Below are 26,200 nucleotides of genomic sequence, written 5' to 3' on the forward strand. Positions count from 1 at the left end.
GTCGTTGGACATGCGAAGGAGAGGAAACTAAATAAAGAGGGAACAAATCTGCATCAGCACTTACAGAAGCACGTGAAGTGCAGCTGATTCAACAAACGATGATTAAGTGATCAGGCAGAGGACTGAGGTGAAAATCTTTGCCTTTTCAAGCCTGTGATCATGAAGGTTTCCTCCAGCATTCTTGATCATCGCCACACAGTAAACCAGTCTAATTACACTGTACCGACAACAACTACAGGAAAATGCTCTGCATTCTTTTAAAGACCTGCAAATGCTCCCGTCTCAACATTCACTAATTTGTTGGTGAAAAATGATTAGGTACATATGCTAGCTAACAAGGACACAGCTCAATAAGAGCCTAAATATTATTCAGCGTTTCTTCATATTTTTGTTCAGCTGTTTTTCTTCTCATTAGACATACTAAAGTCTGTAGTTGTGTGTCTGAGCAACAGATCGAACCGTATGCTCACAAATTAAAGCTTTTGATCAATGTGCAAAGGCTAAAATGTTAACATTTTCCTCTGGTCATGGATAGGCTGGTATCCTGTCCTGGGCGGGCCCCACCTTTCACCCAGTGACCACTGGAGATGTATTGTGTTCAACTCCGTGTGTGTGTTTACAATACATCTGCAAACACACAACCACACACACTCAACAGTATTTTTACTCCCCAACTTCACGTGTCATTACTAGATTCTCTGTGCCATAAAATCACATTGGTGTCGTGCTGTTTTGTGTTGTGCTCTTTTGTAACTCCCTCTGAAGAAACGACGCATCTGCAGTTTCATTTCTTAACACCTGTGAGTGTAGTAACTCTAAAAGCAGTGACTTCACCTACAGCTTATTAATTGACCCAAAACTCTTGAATGGGATTTGATTCACAATCCTAAGGAAGCAGTTACCCCTGCTGATATATTTTCCTTCCACTCAACTTCCCAGTAATTATGCTTGGATAATGAATGTTGCCAGCAGTGTTGAACCCGACAGTGTTGCTCTTAACGTTTTTTTTAATAAAAATTGTTTTGGTCTCAAGTAAAACTAAATTATTTACTAATATTTGGGGTTTCCCTCAACTTTTAATGAATAGTTCTTAAGATGCATATCACTGTGTTATGAATGAATTCTTGAAATAAACTCTTTCTGATGATGTTCTAATTGATTGAGATTCAGCTTTAATTAAAACTTCCTTGAATTCAAACAAACCACACGACGCCAGGACGTGTTTTCATAGATTTTTCGACTTTTATATTTTTAAAAACAAACAAAAATAACAGATTAAATAAAATTTACAGTAGACATATGCAATCATTGTGCACTTTAACTACTTCTTCTGATACGTTCTGCACGGCTGTCAACAAAAAACGCAAACACAATGGGGACGTCGGGGCGGAGGTCGGGGGCCGGGCGGGGCGGTCTTCGGGAGAGAGGAAGAGGGTTGAAGAAGTGAGGTAGAGGGCAGCAAAGAGGAGCAGGGATGAAGAAGGAAGGAGTAAAGGAAGGCCTAAACTTCGTCACTCGGGAACGAAAGAAAAATCACTGAATATATAGTTTTCTTTAATTCCTTACATCACTTATATAAATATATTGAACCCTCAAAAAAGGAAAACTTCTGAGAAATAAAGAAACAGCGCAATACAGAAATCCACAACAGCAGTAAGGCAAACAGAAAGCAAGAGAGGAGAGCGCAGTGACACTACATGAGAGGAACAGAGAAGCAGAGAAAGAGAGGAGGAAGCGTGAGAGGAGAAATGGCAGCTGGGGAGAGCAGAAAGAGTGCGCAACTCTGCGTATGAAAATTTATAAATATGCGAGATTCAGAGACAATCGGGACGCGGCGAGCTGAGGAAAGAGAAACGGAGGGAGGGAGGAGGAGGAAAAGGTTTGACTGAGATCGACTGTCCAGTGTGTTTTTGTTATGTGCTACGTGACCCTGTTACCTGCACCTTGTGTATCTGTCCGTGTCTTTTGGTTTGTTTGCGTGTGTGTTTGTGTGTGTGTAATTGTATCATGGCAGCACACATTCCACGGCAACAGTGAAACACATGCTTGCGTGTCTGGTGTGCTCTTCTGCTTTATAAATACAAAACAAAACCAATGAATAAAAACAAAACAACAAAAATCTGATTTGCAACCAAACACCAGCCACCTCATGATTCACACCTTCTTCCCTTTTATACATTTGACACATCATTTAACTCTTTTTTTTTTTTTTTTTTTTTTTCCATTTTGATTTTAAATTGTACACTAAGAGCAGTCCCACTCAGTTGTCCTTCCTTTTCCACCAAAAGTCTCTGTGTCCGTCTCTGTCGGTCTGTCTGTCCTCGCCCTCTCCTCTCGTCTCGTCTCACTGAGAGCTGGCTCTCTCTAGCACACGAAGGTCATAGTTCTTTTTGGCAGCCCGGAGTTTGAAGAGGCTGGCTCCGCTGTTGTTGAGTTTGAAGGAAGCACTCTGTGCAGCCATGGTGGTGGGGAACACTGCAACTACTGTGTAGAGGTGCGCTGGGTCGTGGCCGTCTCCCTTCCCTCCCCCTGCTCCCATGCCGACCCCAGACATCGCGCTGGCTCCGACACAGGGACCGCAGCCTCCGGCTACTCCTCGGCCTCCCTGGGGTTCCTTTAGCCACTGGATCTTAGCGCCGCACATCGACAGCTGGTTGAAAAGCTTTTCGGCCTCCGGACGTGAAATCCCCTCCGGCAGGTCGGTCACCTCGAGTACTCGACTCACAACTGGATGAGAAAGAAGCAGAAGATGCACAACATTTTGATTTCAGTTTAAGAACTACCCAAAGTAGAAAAAAAAAATCCACAACTTGCTTAATACTTTCAGCAAGTTAAATACAATTAAACTTTAGATGACATATCTTCTTGGAGTGATGTCTAGAGAGACAGTAGATAAATAAAGCTTGACTCTCTGATGTTTGAAAACATCAGAGTGTGACATGTAGTGATAAAGAACCATTTCTGTGATCGAACAGGGTCATCTCCAGTATTATTTTTAAAAGAATATTACAAGCCGTGTCATACATTGCATGAGTAGTGCTCAACATTTGACCCTCCCATGTATCTCTTCATTGTGCTGCTTAATTTATGAATGCTAACATCCCAAAGGGGAAAATATTCCAGTGGTGATTTTTAAAAGGCAGCATGTCTTTGCTGCCATGTTAAAAAAAAAATGCTGGTAACATGACTGCATGTGCATTAATCTAAGGTCTGAGACGTACTTAAAAAAAACTACAATACCAGAGATTTTAAATAAGATACCTGTGTCTCATGCAGTTTCCAACTTACCAACATCTGTGGTGCCAAGATCTGTTGATGCAGATTTGAGTGTTTGTTTCTTTCCTCGTGCTCCGTGTTTGATTACTCCTTGGCCCTAAACACACGAACAGGTTTTAGAGAGCTCAATAATGCATTGCAATAACTCTGCAACACCAGGTGGCGACATAAGCAACAAATGGAGGCCTTAACCCTGTGGTCTCCAAAAGCAGTCCTCAAGCGCTGCTGTTCTGAATGTTTTACATCTTTCCTAGCGTCTTTACTTAAGGACACCCTGAGGAGGTAATCCACATATTCAGCTCAACTGTGTTAGAGCAGTAAGATGCATAAAACATACAGGACATCAGCCACTGAGGACTGAACCTGCAAGCCTGATCAGTCTCTGTGCATCATGGGAGGAGAGAGTTCAGGCCTGTCACAGACAGGAAGGCCTCTCAGAGTTTATTATCTTGTAATCTAGCAACCAAGTTTGTTTCCTTTCGCTTAATAATTCAGAAGATTCAACATTGTAAGTCTGTAGAACAATATTTATTCAAATGGACAAATCATAGCCTGAATTTATCCCTAATGAAGCTTTATTTGATATTTTATTGAAATAAAAAGAAAAGCCCAGACTAACCTGGTGGGAGTTATAGGAGGACTGGCCATGCATGAGGGGTGGAGGACACAGGCTGTACTGGAGAGGCTGCCCCAATAAAGAGTATCGACCGTCACCTGAAGGACATAAAACGCACGTCAAGATCAAAACTGCAAAGTTTAAATGTTTGATTTGAAAAAGCTGTGTTCATTAAAAATAGACAAAAAAAACATCTTTACATTTCCACAGCAGCAATTTAAAGCTTTTAGGAATAATAATACTAATAATAAGAATAAGAATGAGAAGGAGAAGAAGAAGGAAAAGGAGAAGAAGCATATAAACCACAAAAGTTTTTTTTTTTTTCTTTAGCAGGATGATTTTGGTGAATACAAATGGAAATGTCCAACAAATTGTTTTTCTGAGATGATGTGCTGTACAGACGAGAATTTCAGACTGATGCAACACCAGGTTTCTATGTATAATGGTGATTTCCAAATCTTTGATCTATTTATCAGTAAAGACGGTGTGGCTCAGAGTTTAAATAAATATAGGTCAGAGGACAGACATGAGGTAAAGTCATGTAGAACGTCTGACCCCGTGGCATAAAGCCAGTCATTTCAGCATGCTGAGGCGGAGTGATCTCACTACTGGTTTGAGGCCAAAAGCCACCTGGTCAAATTAAAAGGTATGCATGAAAAGAAAAAAGGCGATGTCATGGTGGGGGGTTTATAAACACAGCTAAAACCCAAAGATAGAGAAGGTCTTTTTTAATCCAACCAGATTTTGATATACAACATGGTTAGTAGAATTTTTTTAAGTGTAGGAGTACTTGATAATTAGGAAATATTTACAAATACAAGTTTTATTACTCTCGAGATAAGAATCTGTCTCTGAGAAATATGAAACATGACGTGGCATAAAGTTAAGGATTCATACTATAAACAAACTTTATTTATCTCTCCATTTAGGGTGGAGCTACAACTGCAGAATATCTGGTTGTTCAAAGTACAACATCACTGGCTGGCTGTCAAAGATAAAAATATAATGTCTTCACTCTCGCTCTCTGGACATTTTGTCCAGGAACATCAGGATCTGATTTTATGAGGGTTATTTATCTGGACCTTTACACGTACCCTGAGCCGGTCCTCCCGGCCGTTGAAACTGGGAAATAAGGGGTAGTGGTCCGAGGCCTGGACATACGCTGTTGACACTGCCAGAGGGAGATGGGGTGGGGGACTGAGTGGGAGAGGCAAGGGGACTGGTCAGCTGAGTGCTGGCCTAAATAAAGAAAACATAAGATTAGTATGATATTGGTTATTAAGTGGACAGAAGTTGTAATTCAGCACCTACACACTAATGTAAATCATTATTACAATTGACCAGAGAAGGATGATGGAGATAAAAGAATAAAAAAGGTATTGCAATAACAAATAACATTATTCATAATCAAGAGGTGTTTGATGCTTTTGTTTACCTGTGGAGTGTTGTCAGGTTTGTAGAGCTCTCCTGGCTTGCTGGGCCGCTGCTCTATGCTGTAGTACTTGCACGGGTTCCACTGAACGAGAGGAGGATTCTGGGAAGGCTGCGGTCCATTGGGGACACTGAGTTGCATGACCATCACCCCAGGCCCTGGAGGAGCCACTCCTGCGGGAGCAAAGCAAAGATAAAACCAAGATAAATGGATGATTTATGATTTATGAGACAGGGAAGAGCTGACCTTATCTGTGGCCCTGTGCTTTTTCATGTGCAGCCAAACATATTAAAGATTTAATTCAGCTTAAATGTAGCTTCAAACTACCCACTGAAAACAATGTTTTCTTTAACATGTCTCTAAAGGCCACTGTAAAATTATACATGCAGAGGATGGATTTACAACTGTAGAAGTTGAAATACAAGAAATGATTTATAGTCAGACTTCAAAACAGATGTATTATAAAAACCGTCAGACCGTCAATAATAGAACTAGAGATAGTGAAGTACCTGGAATAACAATCAAATGCTAAAACTAACTAAATTTAGTCCCCAACTAGAAGATGAGCCAAGTTAACTTGTGAAGAAATAAGCATATAAGATTGCAGAGTTAAAAAGAAGATCAAAGGGTAGCTTGACACAAACAGAACAGACTGAAGGACAGCATGTCACATGATAGAGTGACTATTGTTGGAAACAAGTTCAGGTTTGATCAGGAGTAGAAAAGAAAAAACGTGTTCGGTTTGTTTTTTTCAAACATTGCCTCTTTCAAGGACATTTATTTACAGCTCACGCCACAAACCTGAGTGACCTTTCCCCCACAGCACCTTTCACCCAGTGTTACAAACCACACACATCATTCTATTACTGTCTGATGGCTGATTAACTTTGCTGTAATCTCAGTTAGTTATGCCGTAAATTTCAAATCAGGCATATTCTCAGTCTAGGTGATGTGTACAGCCAAAGTACAGACTCAAAAAAAAAATAAAAAATAAAACAAATAAGGGACTTTTGTATAAGAGTAAAATATTTAACAAACAGTTAAAATGAATTCTTTGTATCATTATTATTGATAATAGTAATTTTAAGTACTTAGTGACAGGAGGCCATACCTGAATATTGCTGTTGCAATGGTTGAGGGTTGCAGGGAGACGGTGACTGTGTGATCTGAAACTGCTCTGAGCTGGGAGGCTGCAGGTAACCTACTGACGGGCTAAATCACAAACCAGAATCAAAGCTAAAGGTTACTTTCTAAAAGTAAAAAAAGAGAAAATGTTAGTCTACAGCAATCAAAGATGATAAAATATTATCCTAATTTTTCAAATATGTTGAATTAATATTAAAAAGAATAACATTCAAATTATATGAGGTCAGGTGGCAAACATTTCACACAAATCCTTGTACCTTGTGCTGTTTTGCTGTGTGGGTGTAATAACACTGTAGTAGACAGGCATAGGCCCCTGGACAGACTGGCTGACAGGGACCATGACCTGCTGCTGGTACTGCTGCTGCACCACTTGCTGATTTTCATTTGCCACTGGCACCTAACGCAAGAAATGGAAATATTGAGTGGGAAGAAAATGTAAATGGTTTTGGTTCACAAGAGTTAAAGTCAGACAATAAGTTATTGTCTAGGTGTCAACTTCAAATTTTAATGCTAATCAAACCACATCAGATTTCTAAGCATTTAATTCAGTTCCAAATATATCCCCACTGCTGCAACAAATGTATATTAGAGCTACAGTGAAGTAGAGCAACTCTGCAAGCTGAATTTATGCATGATTTCTAAAAGAGTGACATAAAACAGACGAATCAGAAGCACGCAAACCTGATATGATGGCATCTGCGGGTATTGAACCATTATACTTTGCATTTGGCCTCCAATACTCGTTCTTTGGGAATTGAGCAGACCAGGATTTGGAGGCTGCTGCACCCCCATCATGTTCTGATAGCTTGGCTGCTGGCTAGGCATCATGGTCTGAAGACCTGATGAGAGCACAATACAAAACCAGACAGAGGTTTGACAAAGTATTCAATTTAATTTCAAATGACATATTAAAAATGCAGAAAAACCGTGCGTTTCATGCCAACTTAAAAAGTAAATGATTCTGATTTTATCAATTATCATCAATAAATAATTTCAAAACGTATAAGTTCATGGCTTATCAAATTATGAGTGTTCACAGTTAAATCCAAATGGCAACTATAGTTGATGCAAGATCTCACTGACCTTAGTATTTATTACCTATGCAGACTGGCAGACTACCATTTCAACTCAAAGTCATTTCAGCTGTCAACAATGTTTATCGCTCAATATATTAACACAGATCAACTTTGCATAGCGTAAATTAAAGAGTCCAAATGTTGTGCCACTTTTTCCTTGAAAGACAGAGAGTTGAATATTGATCTGTGCCAAATTTACTTAACTGAATAATGCAGGGAAAAGGTTGTTTAAACCAAACCTTTCACCCGAATGACTCAAAGTAGGTCAGAGACAGCAAGTCTATTCATCGTATATTTCAGTTTTAAGTACAACACGAATCAAATATGTTAAATATCCTAAAAGCGAATATTTGTCAAAGTAAAGATCGTCAAGACAGACAAAGTATTGAATATTACTAATAGAAACTATGACTTAAACACAGAGAATAAGGACATGCAGATTAGATCCCCTGTAGTGACATGAGGGTCAGATCAAAATCGTGCCAACAATCTGTATTTGAAGACCCTGATGAAACAGCTTTCATAAAAAAAATTCAACAGGAACTGAAATGAAAAATGTTACAACAAAAATTATCAGTGGCTGTGGAAGAAGATAGCTGAAGCAAGATGCCAGTTAATTAAAGATAATGGCTGAATGAGGTTAAATTTTCTAACTTTGACTAAAAACAAGACTAAGGTCATCTGGTTTGGCAAATCATATCTCTACTCTTACGCAGTTGATGTTCTTTGATGTCCCAGTACGTCCAGTACAAGTCAGGAATCTGGGTGTTGTTCTAGAGAGCAATCTCACTTAAATGTCAGAAAAAAAACTCCTCTCTTTTCTCTGGTCTGTAGCTGATTAATTATTTGGTGTTTAGTATTGAGTTAGTTTTGAATCTCAACTCAGTTTTATTTACTTTTATTACAGTTTTTACTCAATTTACTATTTTATAATTGTGGATGTAATTATGAAGCATTTTGGTCAACTGATGTGTTAATCGTGCTGTACAAATGAATTAAACATCGATATTAAATGTGTCAAAGCAGAATTTTTTTCAAATCAAATGACAAAGAAATGTGTGTTTTCTAACTTTGGCGATGTGCCATGAGAACACTGACGGAGCTTTTTCAGCCACATTACAGTTGAAGTAGAGACTGTTTCAAAGTTTGCAGTACATCAGAATGTACTGACCTGACTGCTGATTGGGCGGAGGCATTGGTTGTGTGCGTTGGGCTTGATAAGACACCTGGTGAGATATAGGTTGGGACACACGGTACTGCTGTCCTGAACTGGCGTACTGACCAGGAGGGTAGTATGACACCTGTATCTGAGGAATGAAACAACAAACAGATCAGAGAAAGTCCAGTTGAGAAAAGAAGGCATTGCATTAATCCCCACTTCTTATTTATTTGGTTAATTTTATTGCATCAATGGCTTCCTAAAGTGTAGTGAAAGTATATGTTATCGGGACTTTTAATTTTAACTCGACATAACATAGAGTAAGAGTTGAGCAAGCACTATTCTGAAGCCCATGATCAATATTATGATTCTCATTAAACCTGGAATATTAGATTTTAGCCACAGGGGAGTCAGCAGAAATGAGCTGTGTGATGTATCGCCCCCCTTACAAGTTGCCATGGCAAAATATTTCATTGCTAGTTTCCTCATTCTGCAAAAGTAGAGGGACAAGAGCATAAGAACTGGGGTTGTGCTTCGTATGGTAAAGCAAACCAGCTTTAAGCCGTTTAAAATTAAGAAAGAAATTCAAGGTCACAGTCTAATAAACTCAAACTGTAAGATGGCAGACAGAGCCAAAAGCTATCAAACACGTAAAACAAAACATATCTGTTATTGGATTGTAGCAGCAGGTTGTCTGAATCAGTTATTGAAACAATGTTGTGAGATCTGAATAAGAAAACAACACAGACATAACCTGATATCTACTGAAGAAAAGACTGATAAGTGATAATCACTAAATAACCGTCTGCAGCTCCAAACTGATCCCCACCAGTAAATTACAGTCACATTTATTTAAGTGTTACTTTCTGGGGAAGCTTTCAGAATATTCTTGTCCATATTATCCTTGTTGCCAGTCACAGAAATAAGTTTTATTTTTATAACAACAAGCTGTCTGTGACAAACACAATTAAACCTGCTGCAGTGGAGAAACGGAAAATAACTTTCTACAGTATTTCCTGGATGAAAAACATATCTGTACATGTAAATGGTATTATTTTCTTCTTTAAACATGTATTGAAGCCTATGAAAAAATGTTTTACACCGCACACCTGCAATGTAAAGAGAAATATTGTTGAATACTGATGTTAGGAGCTATGCTCTTCCACTAAAAGTTTAAAGATGAATTTGAAACTATATGCGACTCTTGTAATCAGACGTTTGTTAAACCCACATACCTGTTGCGGTGGAGGGGGCTGGATGTAGCCCTGCGGCGGTGGAGGAGCCTGTATGACAGTCTGTGATGGAGGAGGCGGAGGCGGAGGAGGATGCGGGTGTCCAGTATTGGGCTGGTAGCCAGATGGTGGAGGCAAAGGCTGACCTGTCGTAGCCATGATGTAACCAGGCTGGGGTGGGGGGTGCTGCGATAGCACGGTGGGAGGGGGCTGATACATGGGTGGGGGCTCAGGGTTCTCGCTGGAGCCCTGCCGACTCAGAGTCATTTGTGTGAACTGGGGTGCCAGCTCATCTCCCTGGAAACAATGGGAATGATTAGAATGATTGAAATGGAGGGTTTCAATTATGGCATGCACTCCAAAGTCAGGACATTCAGTACAGCTGGATCTGGAGTTTCATATTTTACAAAATGACAAAGTGATCATAAGACTCTATTAAAAATATTAATAGCTTCATAGCATTTCTGTCCAAAATGTGTTGTTATTGGAAACCAACTGTTCTGAAAATACTCCCGTTATCAAAATGTCTGTGAAAATGTTTGTACACATGGTGTTTCAGCCCTACTTTACAGTGTAGGGCTGAAACCATTGACTAGATTAATCAATTATTGAAATAATTGTCAAATAACTTAGTAATTGATTACTGATAAGTGGAGTATACAGACTCACAAAAATGCCATTTTGCTGAAACAACACCACATTCAGAGCAGCAATTAAATAAAAACTGCAAAAATATAAATCTTGTATTTAAGATAAAAAAATATACAACTAATATGCTTATATTGGTATAAGCATATTAGTTATGTATACTAATATTGTATAAGCATAATTCTAAAAATCAGCAGACTAATCAAATTGATAAGTGACTGGTTACTAAAATAATCATTAGTTGCAGCCTTATAACAGTGATATAAGTTTTAGACATGAGCAATTATTAACAGCTGGTCATATGTCAATTCATTTGCCAACTGCCATAAAGCAGCAGAAGAAAACCACAATGAAAGGACAAAGCAGAACTTCCAACGCTGTTAAAGAAAAAGCATGCAAGTTAAAGACCATAGCCATCAAAATATTATGTGGATGTATATAAAAAATAGTAACAAATCTAAGTCTGGAAATGTTCAGCTGAAATCTAATCCATAGATCAAAAGCAACCTTGTTCCAGACAAAAAACATAAATAAATCATTATTTATTTTTTAAAAGAAATAATTAATTTTTTTTCACCACTTTTGCTACATCTATTTTAGTAAAACTGATTAAGATGTGTTAGTGTGTACGATGGAAAGAAAATTAAGGCGGCTAAATACCCATCTAATAATAATGAATAATAATAATGACAGCAAAAAGGCAGAATGAGCTTTTTCAGTAGAACCACCCTTTATGTTTGAAGATGTCAGCCTTGATGTAATCTATGACTAAAGTAACAGAAGTAATGAAGTTACAAGAGGCATCAGTACCATTGTGTACTGCTGGGGAGGAGAAACTGGCAGGAGAACCTGGGGGCAGGAGGGGCTGGAGTAGGAGACAGGCTGAGAGGGCTGCAGAGACGCCACCGGCTTCACACACCAGAAAGAAAGAGCAAGTGTACAGGCAGAGGATAAAAACAGTGAAGAAAGGCAGAGAAGAGGGCACAGAGAAGAGAAGAGAAGAGAAGAGAAGAGAAGAGAAGAGAAGAGAAGAGAAGAGAAGAGAAGAGAAGAGAAGAGAAGAGAAGAGAGAATTATGAAGACAGGAAAAATGAGGGTTAGAACACACTGGTGAAGTTTTAATGAGCAGAAATGAGAGAAATGGAAACTGAAGCAGTTCTTTAAATATGCAAATGCAACACAACCCATATTTAAAATAAATTGTTCTAACTACAAGGAATGAAACAAAGGGAAATGTCTAGAAATATGGCTTTATCCTGTTATATCTAGCATAAAACTGCATATAATCAAAACTTCAGCATTGTCTCAGGATTACCCACCTTGTTAGACTCTCAAATACTACAGACAGTTGATTTAAAGACTGTTCCAGTTTGGCCTTTAAACATTTAAAATAATTCTATTCCTCATTTATTTTTTAATTGTAATGAAATCAAGGCTCTTACCTGAGCAATCATGTGGTTGCCCATGGGGTGCTGCTGCGGGGTGGGTAGCAGAGCGGTTTGAGGTGGAGCCTGGGGCTGCGGCTGCTGTGGCGGCTGCGGCGGGCAGGGTAGGAGGCTACGGCTGGACTGGGAGACCGAAGGCGGCGGGCAAACATCAGGACTGACTAGGGGCAAGCCTGGAAAGGAAGAGGAGACAAAAACACCACGTTTGCAGTATTTTATTTTCCACTATAGGCTTCCAATAAAATCTTCACAACCGAATATAACTTACAAGTAGTAAAAATCACTACTTTGGCATTATTAGTAATAAGCAACTGAATTTAATGTCTATATTTAATTGTCTTCAATGAGCCAACAGCAGAGTCAGCTGTAAATATTGCTGTTTATAGAATGTTTCATCATTAACTGGAAGACACCCAGGTGATACATCATCCTGTCCTCAGTTAATTTTGATTTAACTGAAATGTGCATTTTTTTAAAACTTATTTATGCACAAATCATAACAAGAGGACCAGAAAAAAAAGCAGCAATACGATGTTTTCTGGTGAAGAAATAACTAGTACAAGACTGTGACTATTATGGTGTGTTGCGCCTGTCGTGTTGCTTTGCTACTCAGCTTTTGCATTTTATAATTCGAAAGTTAGTGCTTTGAAGTATTAAACCCAATGGGTTTCTGCTTCTGTCACATAGGATATAAATTCCTGTGTGAAAATGAGTCATAAGCCTCTCCTGGCATCTGTGGTGCTAAAAAAAAAAAAAAAAAAAAAAAACCCCAATTTAATCCCCAAAAACCTTGGGCCCAAAAACAAAAAGGTCTCATAGAAAACAAAAGTGTTTCATATAGACTCACGTTTTTAGTAACTGATAATGGACTAGGTCTGACTTCATGTCAGGTACTTTCTGAAAAGTTCAACAAGATTTGATAAATGGCCTTAATGAGTCTGCATGGTTACTTTGCTCTATGCAGGCAAAATTATTATGCCAAGTTTATATTCATTCCATTTTGGGGTAAGCTTGTATCAGTAGGCATTATTTCACTTATTGTTCAAACACTAAGATGGTTGATTTTTCTTTAACTCAGTCATCAACTTTAATAACCATCTGTGGTTCTTAAAAATATACAGAAAACACTTTTCTAAGGAAGATTACTTTGCAGTGAGACAAGTTTCTATTACTTGTAGTATTTTGGAAAACCCCAATATATCCAGAGTTGACCTTCAGTTAGAAAGGCACATGTATGCAATTAATGAAAAGTTAGTTTAACCTAAAAGTTGCTTGTTCTTAGGTTTAATGAGATTTACTGAACAGACTCGAAAGCTTTTTCCTTCAGTCCCTACCAGAGCGAGAGCCCTTGCAGCTTCCCTGTGATCCTTTGTTGCTGCCAAGGCTGTCCCCTCTGGTGAGGATGGAGATGCCAGAGAAGCTGCTGGCCTTCGTCACGGGTGGCCGAAGGGTGCGGTTAGAACTGTCTGAGTCGGTACTGCTCCAAGGTCGTGGCTCCAGACACTTCATATCACTGTCTGTGCTGCTTTGACGACTGCTTGATGCTCGACTGGAGCTCTCACGGTTCCCTCTAAAACACAACAGAACAGGGAGGATCAAGATTTTACAGTGACCACTGTAAAATAGAAACAGTTGAGTCGAGAAGTGAGGTAAAGTTATCAAGTGCAAGAAGTTAGCAAAAATAAGCAGAGGTAGAAAGTCAGTTGCACTTAAAATTATTCAACCTTTTTAAAAATTATTCTTTGGCAAAATAAAGGAAATATTTTTTTTATGATGGTCCTAATATCTTTTCAGATCTGCCAGGGATCACTGTTCCCCTTGACAGTACAATGATACCAAAGCTTCAGCTTCCTTACAGGCAGAACAACATTTTCTCCTAAGATTTCCTGATAATGAAATTCATCTTGCTCTCCATATGTTGCATGTGTCCAAGCCAGAGGGTGCATGATGTTATTTTCAGCCTATACTTTTTTCAACTACCAACATATCACGGATCCATTGAGATAAAAAGGCTAAATTTTGATTCATTCCACCTCTTAGCAGAACCTCCATACCTTTTTGGCTTAGTAATTAGTAATGCTACAGGAAGTTGTAGTAATTGTATTTTATTCTATTGTTGTGCTTTTGGGTCAGTACAGGTGTACATTTTGGAGATCAGGCATGGAGTATTTTCAGCATTTTGGCATTTACACTGGAAACTAAAACTAGCTGCTGTTGCCACCAAGTCTTGGTTCAAGTCTTTCAATTACTCAAGGGTTTCTGAGTACCTGCCACCTCAGGAATCTGATGGCAGCCTTGGTAGCCTCCTTGTTCTTCCATAGCATAGCAACCCGTGCTTCCAGTCAGACCTCTAGGAAAATTTAGCGACTTTTCAAGTTTTCTTGTCCTTTCATCTTCTTAAATTTTCTAAATGATTCCTTCGACTTAGCCGTATTTCTAACATGCATTCAAATGTTATTGTTAATTAGTCCGAGTATTTGAGCTGTTTTATCTCAAGCACACCTGGTGCACCTAATCAAATCCTCGATTGTTTGAATCAAGGGTGCTTGAAACCATATCTGATTAACAAAATGTCCCTATGAACAATTCTACAATAGTAACTGAAAAGAAAATTTAATGTTGAATTGTTTTTCTAAAAACCCTTGTAATAGTCTTCTTTAGCTACCCTTATTAAATTATTGTGCAATATGTTTATTGCAAACACCTATTATTTGCAGGTGCAGAATAATATTACATGCAACTGTATAGGGATAAAGGAGAGATTAACTATATAAAAAAGGAGGATGTGTTCTTGGAGTATTTGAAAGAGAGGTGTGGGTAGAAGTAGACACAAAAGAAGAAAGATAGGCAAGAAGAAGAGCAGAGTAAGGTCATCAGCAGCTAGGAAGGATACAGTTTGACAAGCCTCAAATAGAACATTCAACAAAGATGCATATTGGCTGGTTTTGTGTAACCAAAGTACAGACACAGGCAACATATCAAAAGCAAATTATTTTTGGTTTTCAAGTATACAACCACACACACATTCCCACAAACAAACCCACTCATGGGTAGAACAAGCATGCAGGGGGAAAAGATGCTTCAACATCAACCAGGTGTTACTCGGGTGAGGAGATGAGAAAGTTTCACAATTTCAACTCGCAACAAAGCAAACCATGTAAGACTATGGGCACAGTTTATATCAAAGATCTTGTGAATGAAATGACCATCAAAAGGTGCTAAATACAAGGAAAGAAAAAAAAAATCATGCTCTCTTCAAGTAATAGCAAATGAGACAAACATCAAAATTTTAACACTAAATGTATAAACAGTATAATGTTAAGAAGTAAATGTGCATCGACACTCAGGCTCACACACACCACCTACAAGATGAGCACTCGGTATTTTTACTCTCTGCCAGCCTATTATGATATGAAACTGTCACTCTGGTAATGGCCACACTACATGTGCAACCTGTACTCAACAGCATCATGCCCATCAAAAATAACAATTCTGCAATTTTCAAATAAAATAAAATTTTAACTGTCAACACTTGTCATCTTTGTATGTATTGTCATCCTAGAGGTAAAACACAGTGATGAAACATGACTATTTATGTAGAGGGGAAAATTATACATTTTTTAAAGGACTTGCAACTTTGTTTATGGTAGAACTGATTCAGATTATAAAACACTACTGAACAGCAAGTAGTTTTTAATGTGGCTCATGAATATTTCAGAAAGACTAATTAATGGAGGAACTATTTTGAGGCTGTGTGCTGCTCAACCGCTTAGGGAAGGGTGAGTGCAATGACGCTCTGAACAGGCTGGCACGCACTGGTTTCACGCTGCAAACAAAGACGATGCCAGGATTAGCAAAAGAAGAGAGCAGAAGGGATTCTGCTGTTGATCACATGAGATTTGATCTCAATCTCTCACGCCAGAAAACCTCTCACATGTAAACAGAATAGCAAGAAAAACCATCAGTGGACTGAATATGATGAATATGAATATGATGTCAAATTAACCGAAGCACTGTTTAATCTGCAAAGGAATGTCCTTACAATCCAAAATATTTAAGATGGCATGTTAGACATTGAAGTTACCTTAGGCAACAAAGTTAAAAAGCAGGTCAAGAACAAGAAGTATTCAAAAAGTGTTTGAAGGTCTGTGAATGAAAAAATAATAATTACTACTATACTGCTTACCCATCATTGTTACAATGCTATAGATCACATTTGGAGAAGTTAATCTGTACAGTCTAGCTGATGCTTACACAGATCACAAGCTAGATCTTCAAAGCAACATCCACAGATTGAGTCGTTATAAAACCTGAATTTCTATCATGGGAAATATAAATAGAGGAACATCTTAAAAGGATGAAAAATAAGGCGTTCTGATCAGATGCAAGTAGAAACACTGCTTAGTAAAGACATGCTAATTTCACTCAACAGTCCCACTACAACCCCACTAGAAACCAGCTGTTACAGCTGCTTATAAATGGTCAGGTTTGTGATGCTTCAATGGTCTGCAATGACTGCGACCAATGATGCTTGAGTAAAAAAAAAAAAAAAAAAAAAAAACGTGATTTGCAAGAAATTGTCTTTTCTCTAGAAGCTTTACATTGCACATCAATACATGTGGGCCCAAGATGGAAGAATATTTTGTCCACTTTAGCCTAAAACAGTCCGAGGTAAACTTTCTGGACCACCTCAGACACGAGTGAATTACATGTGATGGCAATTCTAATGAATGAGACAGACTGGGAGAAAATTTTGACAGCATAAAAAGTGTATGAGCATCCTGAAGTGTGATTATAACTACAACTTATGTCTAACTTAGAAGTTTACAGCTGGTCAGAGCAAGATTAATGCAACTTTGAAGAAAACAAAACAAAACTATATTTAAAAAGACAACCAAAAAAAAAAGACATAAAGCCTTAAAACTGTCTGGCCAGACTAAGATAGAGGCTGAATGGTTGCACTGTGTGAATGACTGGCTCTCTGGATGAGAATTAAGGTGGGACAGATATGTGTGTGCACAAGAAACAGCATCTCTCTGGACAATGTTCAATGTGAAAAAGACATTATGTAGCATATAAACTATAAATCATAAATGATCTTGGTTTGTTGATTGGATGAATTCACTTCAGAAGGTTACGCTTTCCCCATGTTAGCACCTGCAGAAAAGTGGTCAATGGCTTTGCTAAGAATGTTTTATATTTGTTTGGTCTAATAATCCTACAGAAAATAAATCTAAGATTTCACTATTTGTCGATATTAAATGGAATAAATTTTGACCTATTAATAAAATTAGCACATCTCAAATTTTAAAAAATAAAATTGTTAATGTAAAAAAAAAATAATTTATTCTTCTAGATTTTAATGTTATTTTAAGTTCTGAAGCACCATCATGTTAATTTCCAAACGAGTTTTTTGTTGGGTAACAGTTTGATAATTACACAGCTAAATCAACCACAAAACAAGCAGATCACTGTGAAATTGATGTGGATACTTTCCATTGAAGTGTAGCTGATGGTAGAAGGGTGGAAGGGTGAGTAGATCAGTTTCCAGTGAAACCACAAAGCAGCCATGCATCCACGGTGCAATGCTAACGTAGCCATTTATCAGCCCAGTACGCCAAGCAAAGATAATAATCACCACAGGTCACCAATGTCATCACCAGACCACTTTCAAAAAATGGGCATGGCAACACACTAGTGAGTCAGCAGCTCCCCAATACCTAAAGATCTGTCTCCTCTTTTGAGAGCTAGAGCAGTAGCCCTCAGTGGAAAGTCTGTTGGGGTTAACATTAGGAGAAAATGCTCAGGTTACAAGTCTGAATAGGAGGACAGGAAATGGCTTAAAGAAAAGGAAAGGTAGGGGGGAGAGGTAGGCACAGTAAAAAAAAAAAAAAATACCCTAGAGAAGAAAGGGTAAAATGCACACAAGGCAGAAATTCAACTCATGAGAAGCCCACGCTGCTTCTTTGTCTCACTCTCAGCAAATTAGGCCCTTATCTATCAAGCTAAATGTTGAGACTAACTGCTGTGTGACCTAACTCATTAGTAAAAACAGCAAAATTACTAAAACTTAGCTTCACAGAATGTATGATAAACCTGCGTGTCATAATAAATAACGTAGTAGTTAATGTAAGTGAAAAATAAACATCTTTAAACAAGTTATTTCATAGATTCTCATTAAAGGAAATACTACAAAGACAAGTTTAGAGGAACCAATGTACAAGACTTGATTACCAATGTCTTATGATCCCCCTTCTCAACTGAGAACTAAATAAGCAGTTTTAATTATGAAAGAGGTGAAAACGACAGTTATATGAAACACACACAAAGCTATCCAAGGGAAATCACCAACTTACCTGTTGTCATTGATGTATCCATTTTGAGACGACTGCAAAAAAAAGGACACCTGCACATTATGAAATGCATAATTCTATTAGTGACACGTTCCCAGCATCATTTTGGCTTGTCAACATTTCAAAATTCAACAGTTTAGGCTACAGCGAGGATTTTCTACCTAACTGATGCAAATGCTGGCTTAGCACCAGGTTTTTCCATTTCTACAGCTGCCAGCAACAAAACATCTGTTGTATCACAACACTAAGTCCTGGCCGGTCTATAAGGAGAGAACCACTTTTTTCAGAAGATTTGAGGCAAACAATCAAATCAGATGTTGTGATATCATGGTTAAAACTCCTGAGTCAGTCTGGCTTCTAATCTGCCCAACAAACACTATTTAGAGCTGCATATGTAAATGTGGGTAACACATCCACTCAGAAAAATGTTGATTACAGAGATCGCTTGGCTGGGGTTGTTCACAAATGCTGTCAAAATGGTGTATTAACTGAGCCTGAATTAGCACTGGAACAGTTTTGGTGGAAAAGCCTTAAGAAAACCCAGCAGGAGTTTCCTCCAAACCTAAGATTCAAGAACCCCTTATAGGATAGAACTAATAATTTGTTAGCTCTAGATGATTACGGTAAAATAGAAAAAGGCACAATAACTCGTTTTCCACTGTATAAAAAAAGAATTACTTTAATAATAAGGCCTTCAATGCCCTTTTGAGACATTCTTACATAAGCCCTTTAAGTTTAGACAAAATACATAATGTACTTTTTCTACTCTTTTTTTTTTTAACTGTCTGAAAGTCTCTTAAGAACAGCATGTTCTACAAAAGGTTGCACAACTTTCTTTCCCTGACGTTCTGAAAGTGAAGCAATTTCAGATTGTCCTAATGTAATTATCAACTTATAACTGAAAAGCAATTACAGTGTACTTTCCTTTACATAGCATATGTTAGTTCAACATATTTTTTGTATAACAATTTTTTTCCTGATTTCCTGACTAGTCTAAAACTTACCACAGTTTCGTAGTTTATATAATTAAAATACCCAAGACATCTAAAGCTTGTCCAAATAATTGCTCAATAATTAGAAAACACTCAGAAATCTTCTAAGCAAATGTTGCAAACATGATATAACATGAAAGAAAGAAAAAGGAATGTAGAAAATAAATACTTACTTCTCGGGCAAAGATCCTGTCTCGTACCCGCTGATATTCTTCTTCTCGCTCTTCAATAGATTTGCTACGCCTCCCGTCCTGCAGTGGCACACGGATCTAAAATTTGCAAAGACAAAATGTATTATAACTTAAAATGGTAAAGAAAGTGATAATATATCCCATGTTTGTTCACCTCGCTAAACATGTCAAAAAAAAAAAACCGGGAAAATGCTGAAAACAATTTGGAAGGTCAAATTATAGGTCCAATATTCAAATGAAGAATCTATCTCTTCTATGCAAACAGGCCTAAATAAAATTATTTCAGCTTAAAGAAAAATGCTGGACCAAATTAAATAAAGCACTAAGAAAAAGTACCAAATCTTACAAAGGTGTATGAGTAGTTTTAAACAAATGGAAAATAGTGCAGTTGTTACTTTGAAAGTGGACAAAGTATAGAACATGCTGAGATTTCATAACTTGCCAGCAGGGCAATTTGAAACAAATGGCCTGCCCTGTCATTTAGCTGTAGTCGTGACTCCTAAAGAGGAGAAAGTTTAGTCGTTTGACAGCAAAGTGGACAAACTGCAAACTCCTCGTCTGCATTGCAAAAACTACTGTTCCAGAAAGTAACAGTGCTGACAAATATGCAAGTTTTCTCTTTTTCAATTCTAAGACTATATGTATCAGGATTTAAAAGAAAGAAATTAAACGTGCAGATAGAAGATTAAGCACTTTGTTTTTGCCTCGCTTTGGTTTACTTGACACCTTTTGTGACTTACTGACCACTAACAAATGTATGTCGGTATAAAAACAGTATGGTGATTTAAATGGATTTGGTAATGGCAACCAACCAACCTGATTATCATCTTTGTCCATACTAGCATCATCTCTTTTAAGGATGAACTTCTTCTGAAAGTCCATGTTGCGTTCATCCTTGATGTGTTCAGAAAACCGTTGCTCTGGGCTGTTGGATAAAATATTATGAACAGTTATTCTTTAAAGGATGCAAAAAGACAGTGAACCACATTTAAGAGAAGGCAAAAGGCAAGGAACTAAGGAAAAATGTTAAAAAGCTTTTTCTTGTAGAGTTGACCTTTGCCTATTCATCTATTCATGGTTCATATATTTTGTGAGTCCAAGTTACTCACCAAAAATCTGCCTAATCACAGATTTTTCCACGGCACATATCTACTACGTTCCATCATCTCCAAACTAAAATCAAAAGTATTTTGTATGCCAAACAAGATAGCAAATGAACTTCATAACATGTCACTAAACAAAACTTCAAAACATTTATAAGGTTACAGTACTAAATTGTGACACACTCACATGCGAGTGTTTCCAGTCTTGTTGATGATGACAGCCTTTCCTGTCTGATCTACGTTGTGATCCATGCCAAAGTAGGCGGCCACACGATGCAACAGCATTCGATGATACGAAGTCATCTGAGGAAATTTCTTATACTGGTTACTGCAAGTGAAAAAAAGCATAAGAATAAGTTAGTAATTGTTACATGACCTTTAAGGTATTTGCTCTTAAGTTTAATTCTTTCTTGATGACTGTTGAAAAAGCATAAAAAGAGAAGCAAGAAGTTGGGACTTGAAATTAGAGGTGAAGCACAGTAGGTATGAATGTAACTGTGATATTATTGCTGAATACTGAGGTGGCTACATCAGTAGCAAATAATGCCCATTTTCCTCCCTCAATGCTTTCTTTTCCAAAACAACATAATTTCAATCACTCTCTGTGAGCTGTAGCTTCTCAGTCATTAAAAATGGGTATCAAATGGTAAATAACTCAGCCAAACCGTCTTTGTTGGTATGCTTAGTGTGAATGTATGGCACTCAAAATAACAGCCCATTAAATTGTGCCATCTAGGCATCACTTTCAAATGTGATAGTGGACACATTAGGATTGTGATGATGGCCAGGATTCTCTACTGAGTAGCTCTAAAATTTAGAGCTATTTAGAGTCTAAATGTAACAGTTATTTCTGGCACATAATGGGGATCCTGTAGACAAATGGGAAACTCACTCGGAAGAAAAGATTAATGCACTAATGTAACAATCTAGGAAAAATAATATGATCTTTAAGTGTAAAAATAAATTCAGTGTAATGAAAGACAGATTTACTTGTTGTCATTAATGAACTCCAGGATATCTTGTTCTAGTTTAAGCAGCATCATTCGATCCCTGGGGGGTCAAAGGGAGAAAACAAATTAGAGAATTCAGGGGGACTACTGAGTCCTCCATTTAAAATATAGTAAATTCGTCACTTAAGTTTGAGAAATCAATAAAAACAAATCATTTTGATGGTAGTTAAGAAAAAAATACCAGAAGTTTCTCTACATGCAAATTGAAGGGATTAATCTAACCACTTTATAAGAACTCTAAAGATCAACTTAAGCAAGAAAAAAAATGCAGAAAAACATGCAATGTGATAATAGTATGAACATTTGCACACAACAATAGCAATTACGATTACCCAATTAGCAACAATATAATGATTTTACTACTTTGGTAAGTCTATTTTGGTAAGTCTTTAAGCTGTACAAGCTCCACAGCAAAAAAAAAAAAGTGTATAAAAATATTATCATCAAATGTATTGTTATCCATGATGGAAACAGATGTGGGATTCTGTGATTACTCTAAATACATTTTGCGTGAATATTTACAAAGTGCATTAACAAATAAATTGCATTTATTTTTTATGCCTAAAGAAACAAAATTGCTTTACATCACTAATCTGTTTGGATTATTTACTATGTTCATTATAACCTTATAAGTCTTTGGTTGTACTCATACCTGGGATTGTTTTTCAGTGTATTGACCAAAAACTCATGAACGTCAATGCCTGTGGAGTCGGTGTATTCCTGACTGGAATCTATTGGAGGAAAAAAAAAAGAATGAATAAAAATAATTTCACTAAAAACAAACAACCAAGAAACAAAAAATAAATAAATAAATAAATAAAACAAGATACATTGTGAACATATGCCATATGAAGATGTCTCAAGTGGCTGAAGATGAATAGACATGTTTCATGCTTTGGAAAATAGTCAGATATGTGCTTGCTGTGTTCAGAATATACAGAGACAAACACCCTCTAGAGGGCAACATTACTTCTAAACCACACTGCACAGACACACAGGTAAGCCATTTCATCTCTGCTCCTCTCCATATGACACTGAGGAGTCTTGCAGAGAAAGAATGCGGTGTACTATAATTGTTTTATTTGTACTTTGAAACTGTTTCAAAAGTATCTCTTAGCACTGATGAGAGACATTCACATTACAAAATATCCTACAATCTAAAGAAGCACAATGATGTCAGTCTGGTACAAACAACGACCACCATCAAACCTTGTCTTACCACGTGACAGCATCTTTCGAGGAGTCTTGTCCTTCTTCTCCTTTTCTTCATTTTCATACTCGTCCTTTGAAGACTTTTCTTCCTCTTTGTCTGATGGGCAGCTGATGTGAAGCTGGATGATTTCCTTTAGACACCAACAAAAAAAGTGCCTTTTAATATTTGTAATGAATAAAAAAAGAAAGCTCAGGGATGAGATAAGAGTTAAAGACTGTGGTAACTGGTTCTGTGGGGAAAAAAAAAAAAAAGTGGTACCGATTCTGGGGGTCCATCGTTGGGGAAAGGACCAGAGGACTCCTCACATACTGCCAGACTCCGTACTAATTTCATTTTGGCATTAGACTGAAACAAACAAGATGAATTTGAGAAGAAATTTGATCAAATATGATAATACAAAAAACATCCAGATTGAGATTTGATTTTTTTTTTCTTTTTGCATTTTTCTGTCAAATATTTGACATGTTTGATGTTTACAATGAGAAGAATAAAATAAACTTTCAAATACAGCACAACAATTGCCATGTGTGGAAATCTAGAGGCTAGTTGTAATAAGATAGTTGCCTTTGTTGCCTAGTTTTTTCCATTTCTGCTTCCAAAGAACCCAATATATATTCCAAAGCATCATAATGCAAAAACCTGCCATAAGCCTACAAAAGGGCAAATTAACTCCCATAAAACATGAAAATGGAAAAGAAAGATAAAAAGAACAGTTTAATATATAAACTGATGAGAAAGTCACTGAACTATGTAGTCAGACTATAAACTGAATAGACGGTTAACCCCGCTCCAAGATGATGTTTCCACAATAGCCATTTAATAATAATTTAATAGCATGTATACACTTATCTAGTAAGCAAATTTAGTTAACTGGAATTAGTTTAAAAGAAAAGCGCCTAAGAAAGATGTATTAAACCAATTCCATCTGTTTTAAGAAATTATCATTCTAGTCTCAAAAGAAATTGGCTTGCTCTGCTATTTTTTTTCTGATTATATGAAACATTCAGTTAGTTCAACAGGTAAAGTGCAGTTCCAAAGCCTTACTAAGGTCAGTAGCACATTTACTGTTAACCTTCTTATCAGATTTAGGATTTTAAGCCAATGATATAATGCAGACAGTTGACTGTAGGTCAGTGGATTACAAAGCCGGAAGGATGAAAAGATATTCCACGCAGCAAATGAGCAAAAAGTCATTTCAAGCACCAGGATTATAAAGTAATATCAATTATGCTGAAATTCACTTACCTTGGCCCTTTTCCTGCCATGGCTGTGGTTAGTAGCCCGCTTCTGCTATTAAAGCAAAAGAAAAGTAATACTTTAATATTAGGGTGCAATTCAAATATCCATAACAATAATGGATTAGAATTAGAAGCTATAAAAGTCAAAGATTAAAGGACATTCTAGTTGCAGCATAAATATTAAGTGACATGACAAACATTTCTGTTTACTTAGTGCCTATGTATTGTTAAAGCACAAAAATGACAAAGATCTCTATTCAAAAACTGATTTAAAGTGGAGATCTTCCTGTCTCAGATCTCCATGCTGCTGTAGAGCTCATCACACTGTGCAGATCAGGTGCAACTTTAAAGCCGAGAAACCCGCTGAGAAACCAAGTGAATTTATTCATCGAGTGAGATACAGATAGGACTTCTCATTGTCACATCCTCTTACCTGTGCATCCTGTGGAGAGTTATCATCTGGCTCTGGTCCCTCTCCTGTCCCATCCTTGGTGCTCTGTGGTTGAGGAGAGCTTTTACCTCGACTGCAGGGCTCGATTTGTAGCCCACTCTCTCCCTCCTGCTGGATGTCTGTTGTCAGGCTCAGTGACATCTTCTTAGGGGAGGGGAGAGGGTGGGAGTGGGGAGGGGACTGGTGGAGAACCCAGTAGTGGCTATGAGAGTAAAAGAAATTTTTCAGAAGAGATTTAGTTGTTTTTTTTTTTTGTTTGTTTTTTTCTTTGTTGTTTTTTTTTTACAATTGAGCACAAAGTTTTATGCTGTTCCTTGTCCTTTGAAGTAGCTACCTGTTGGAGGTACCAGGTCTATGCTGAACTTTTTACAGTGAGTGTGGGTAAGAACCACACACAGGGAGATGAAGGGAATCCACTAAGGTCGTGTACTAGGCTGGGCAGCAGCAGGGGGTAAAGTGAATTCCATAGCAAGCCTTGGGTCTTGGGGTAAAGGCTGTCAGGGAAACAAAAACAACAAAAAATGTAATAAACTATATGAAAGGTACAACTTAGACAGCAAAATGGTTTTAAATGCAAAATAATGTTTGGAGATGCACAGAGAAATATTCCTGATTTACAGCTTCACGATACCAGAAAAGGAGAAAGGAGTATAATCCAGTGCTTTATTTTATTCTTTATGGTTTTCAACCTCTGCGTCATGGAAAATTATGGTTTTGGAAATTTCAGAGCTTCAGTAAGCACCAGGCCCTCTCCTCTTCTAGAATTTACACAGAGGCTATTTGTGTAATCCTAGCCTTGCTAAGAAAAAAGAAAAAAATACTCAATTTACAATCTCAACTCAATAGTAATTTCATCTCCGTTTTAAAGTGACAGCAAATTCCTATTTGACAGCAGCAGTGTCATGACATCATTCCCCCTCCTATTATAATAAAATATTTGAAATGTTTTCTTTGTGTATATTTTTATAAAAATAAAGCAGAATCAGTTAAAATTACTTTATGCAAGTCAAAGATTCAGAAAACAGGAATCGGCATCAAAGTTCTTCTCATTGCTTCTCTAAATATTGTTTCCTCCACTTTTACATATTCAGAATAAACATTTCTTTTGAAAGGGATTCATTACCTTTATGGCAACAAATACAACTTATGCATTCTAACAATCTAGTTCATTCATTAAGTCATCCTGCAAACAATGCATTAGACACCAGAAAGGTGCTATTTTCTTATGATACTATGTTTCAAACAATTTAGAAATATATTTAAGCAATTTCTAGATAAAATTGTGCTACACTGAAGACCGGCTATGATAATGAAAAATTAAACACTCCAGGTGTCAACGTGTTTGAGAAAAAATATATATATATTTGGAACTAAACAGTCATCTAAAGCTTTACCACAATATTTTATTGTGTTTTACAAAAGACACCAACAAAAATAAGTATTGTGTTTTCCAATATTGTTCAAAAAAATCAAATGAGATCATTTGTTGTTTTAACAATATCACATTTCTTTAGTGAAATGTTGAATGAGCTATAAACAAATCGCAACCAAATAACATTGTACAGTATTACTTTTCACTAAGGCCGAAAAGTGTTAACATATTTTGTGAAGCTCAACTG

General features: G+C 37.3%; 1 protein-coding gene across 7 annotated transcripts; it reads right to left on the minus strand.

Moving 5' to 3' along the window:
• Positions 1-1,879: 1,879 nt before the first annotated feature.
• On the minus strand, positions 1,880-25,094 carry LOC106939604 (R3H domain-containing protein 2-like). Of its 7 annotated transcripts, none has more exons than XM_015022057.1 (25): positions 24,916-25,094; positions 24,564-24,783; positions 24,138-24,179; positions 23,151-23,237; positions 22,899-23,022; positions 22,332-22,410; positions 21,660-21,719; positions 20,857-20,997; positions 20,383-20,491; positions 19,549-19,644; positions 18,387-18,436; positions 17,751-17,804; positions 13,365-13,600; positions 12,028-12,203; positions 11,396-11,494; positions 9,941-10,234; positions 8,718-8,853; positions 7,152-7,309; positions 6,728-6,867; positions 6,436-6,536; positions 5,328-5,497; positions 4,987-5,131; positions 3,896-3,990; positions 3,289-3,373; positions 1,880-2,727 (listed from the first exon to the last, which is right to left on the minus strand). In XM_015022057.1, exons 2-25 carry the CDS (start codon positions 24,720-24,722, stop codon positions 2,345-2,347), a joined length of 3,219 nt encoding a protein of 1,072 aa, XP_014877543.1. In that variant the 5' UTR covers positions 24,723-24,783; positions 24,916-25,094; the 3' UTR covers positions 1,880-2,344. The 7 variants fall into 7 exon arrangements, with proteins under 7 accessions (XP_014877543.1, XP_014877544.1, XP_014877542.1 ...); XM_015022058.1 differs by having other exon boundaries at positions 18,387-18,418; positions 24,138-24,182; XM_015022056.1 differs by having other exon boundaries at positions 24,138-24,182; positions 24,916-25,093.
• Positions 25,095-26,200: the final 1,106 nt, after the last annotated feature.

Source organism: Poecilia latipinna, unplaced genomic scaffold (genome assembly GCF_001443285.1).
Source record: "Poecilia latipinna isolate Pla-1442-1.1 unplaced genomic scaffold, P_latipinna-1.0 Scaffold2925, whole genome shotgun sequence".
Classification (NCBI taxonomy): Eukaryota; Metazoa; Chordata; class Actinopteri; order Cyprinodontiformes; family Poeciliidae; genus Poecilia; species Poecilia latipinna.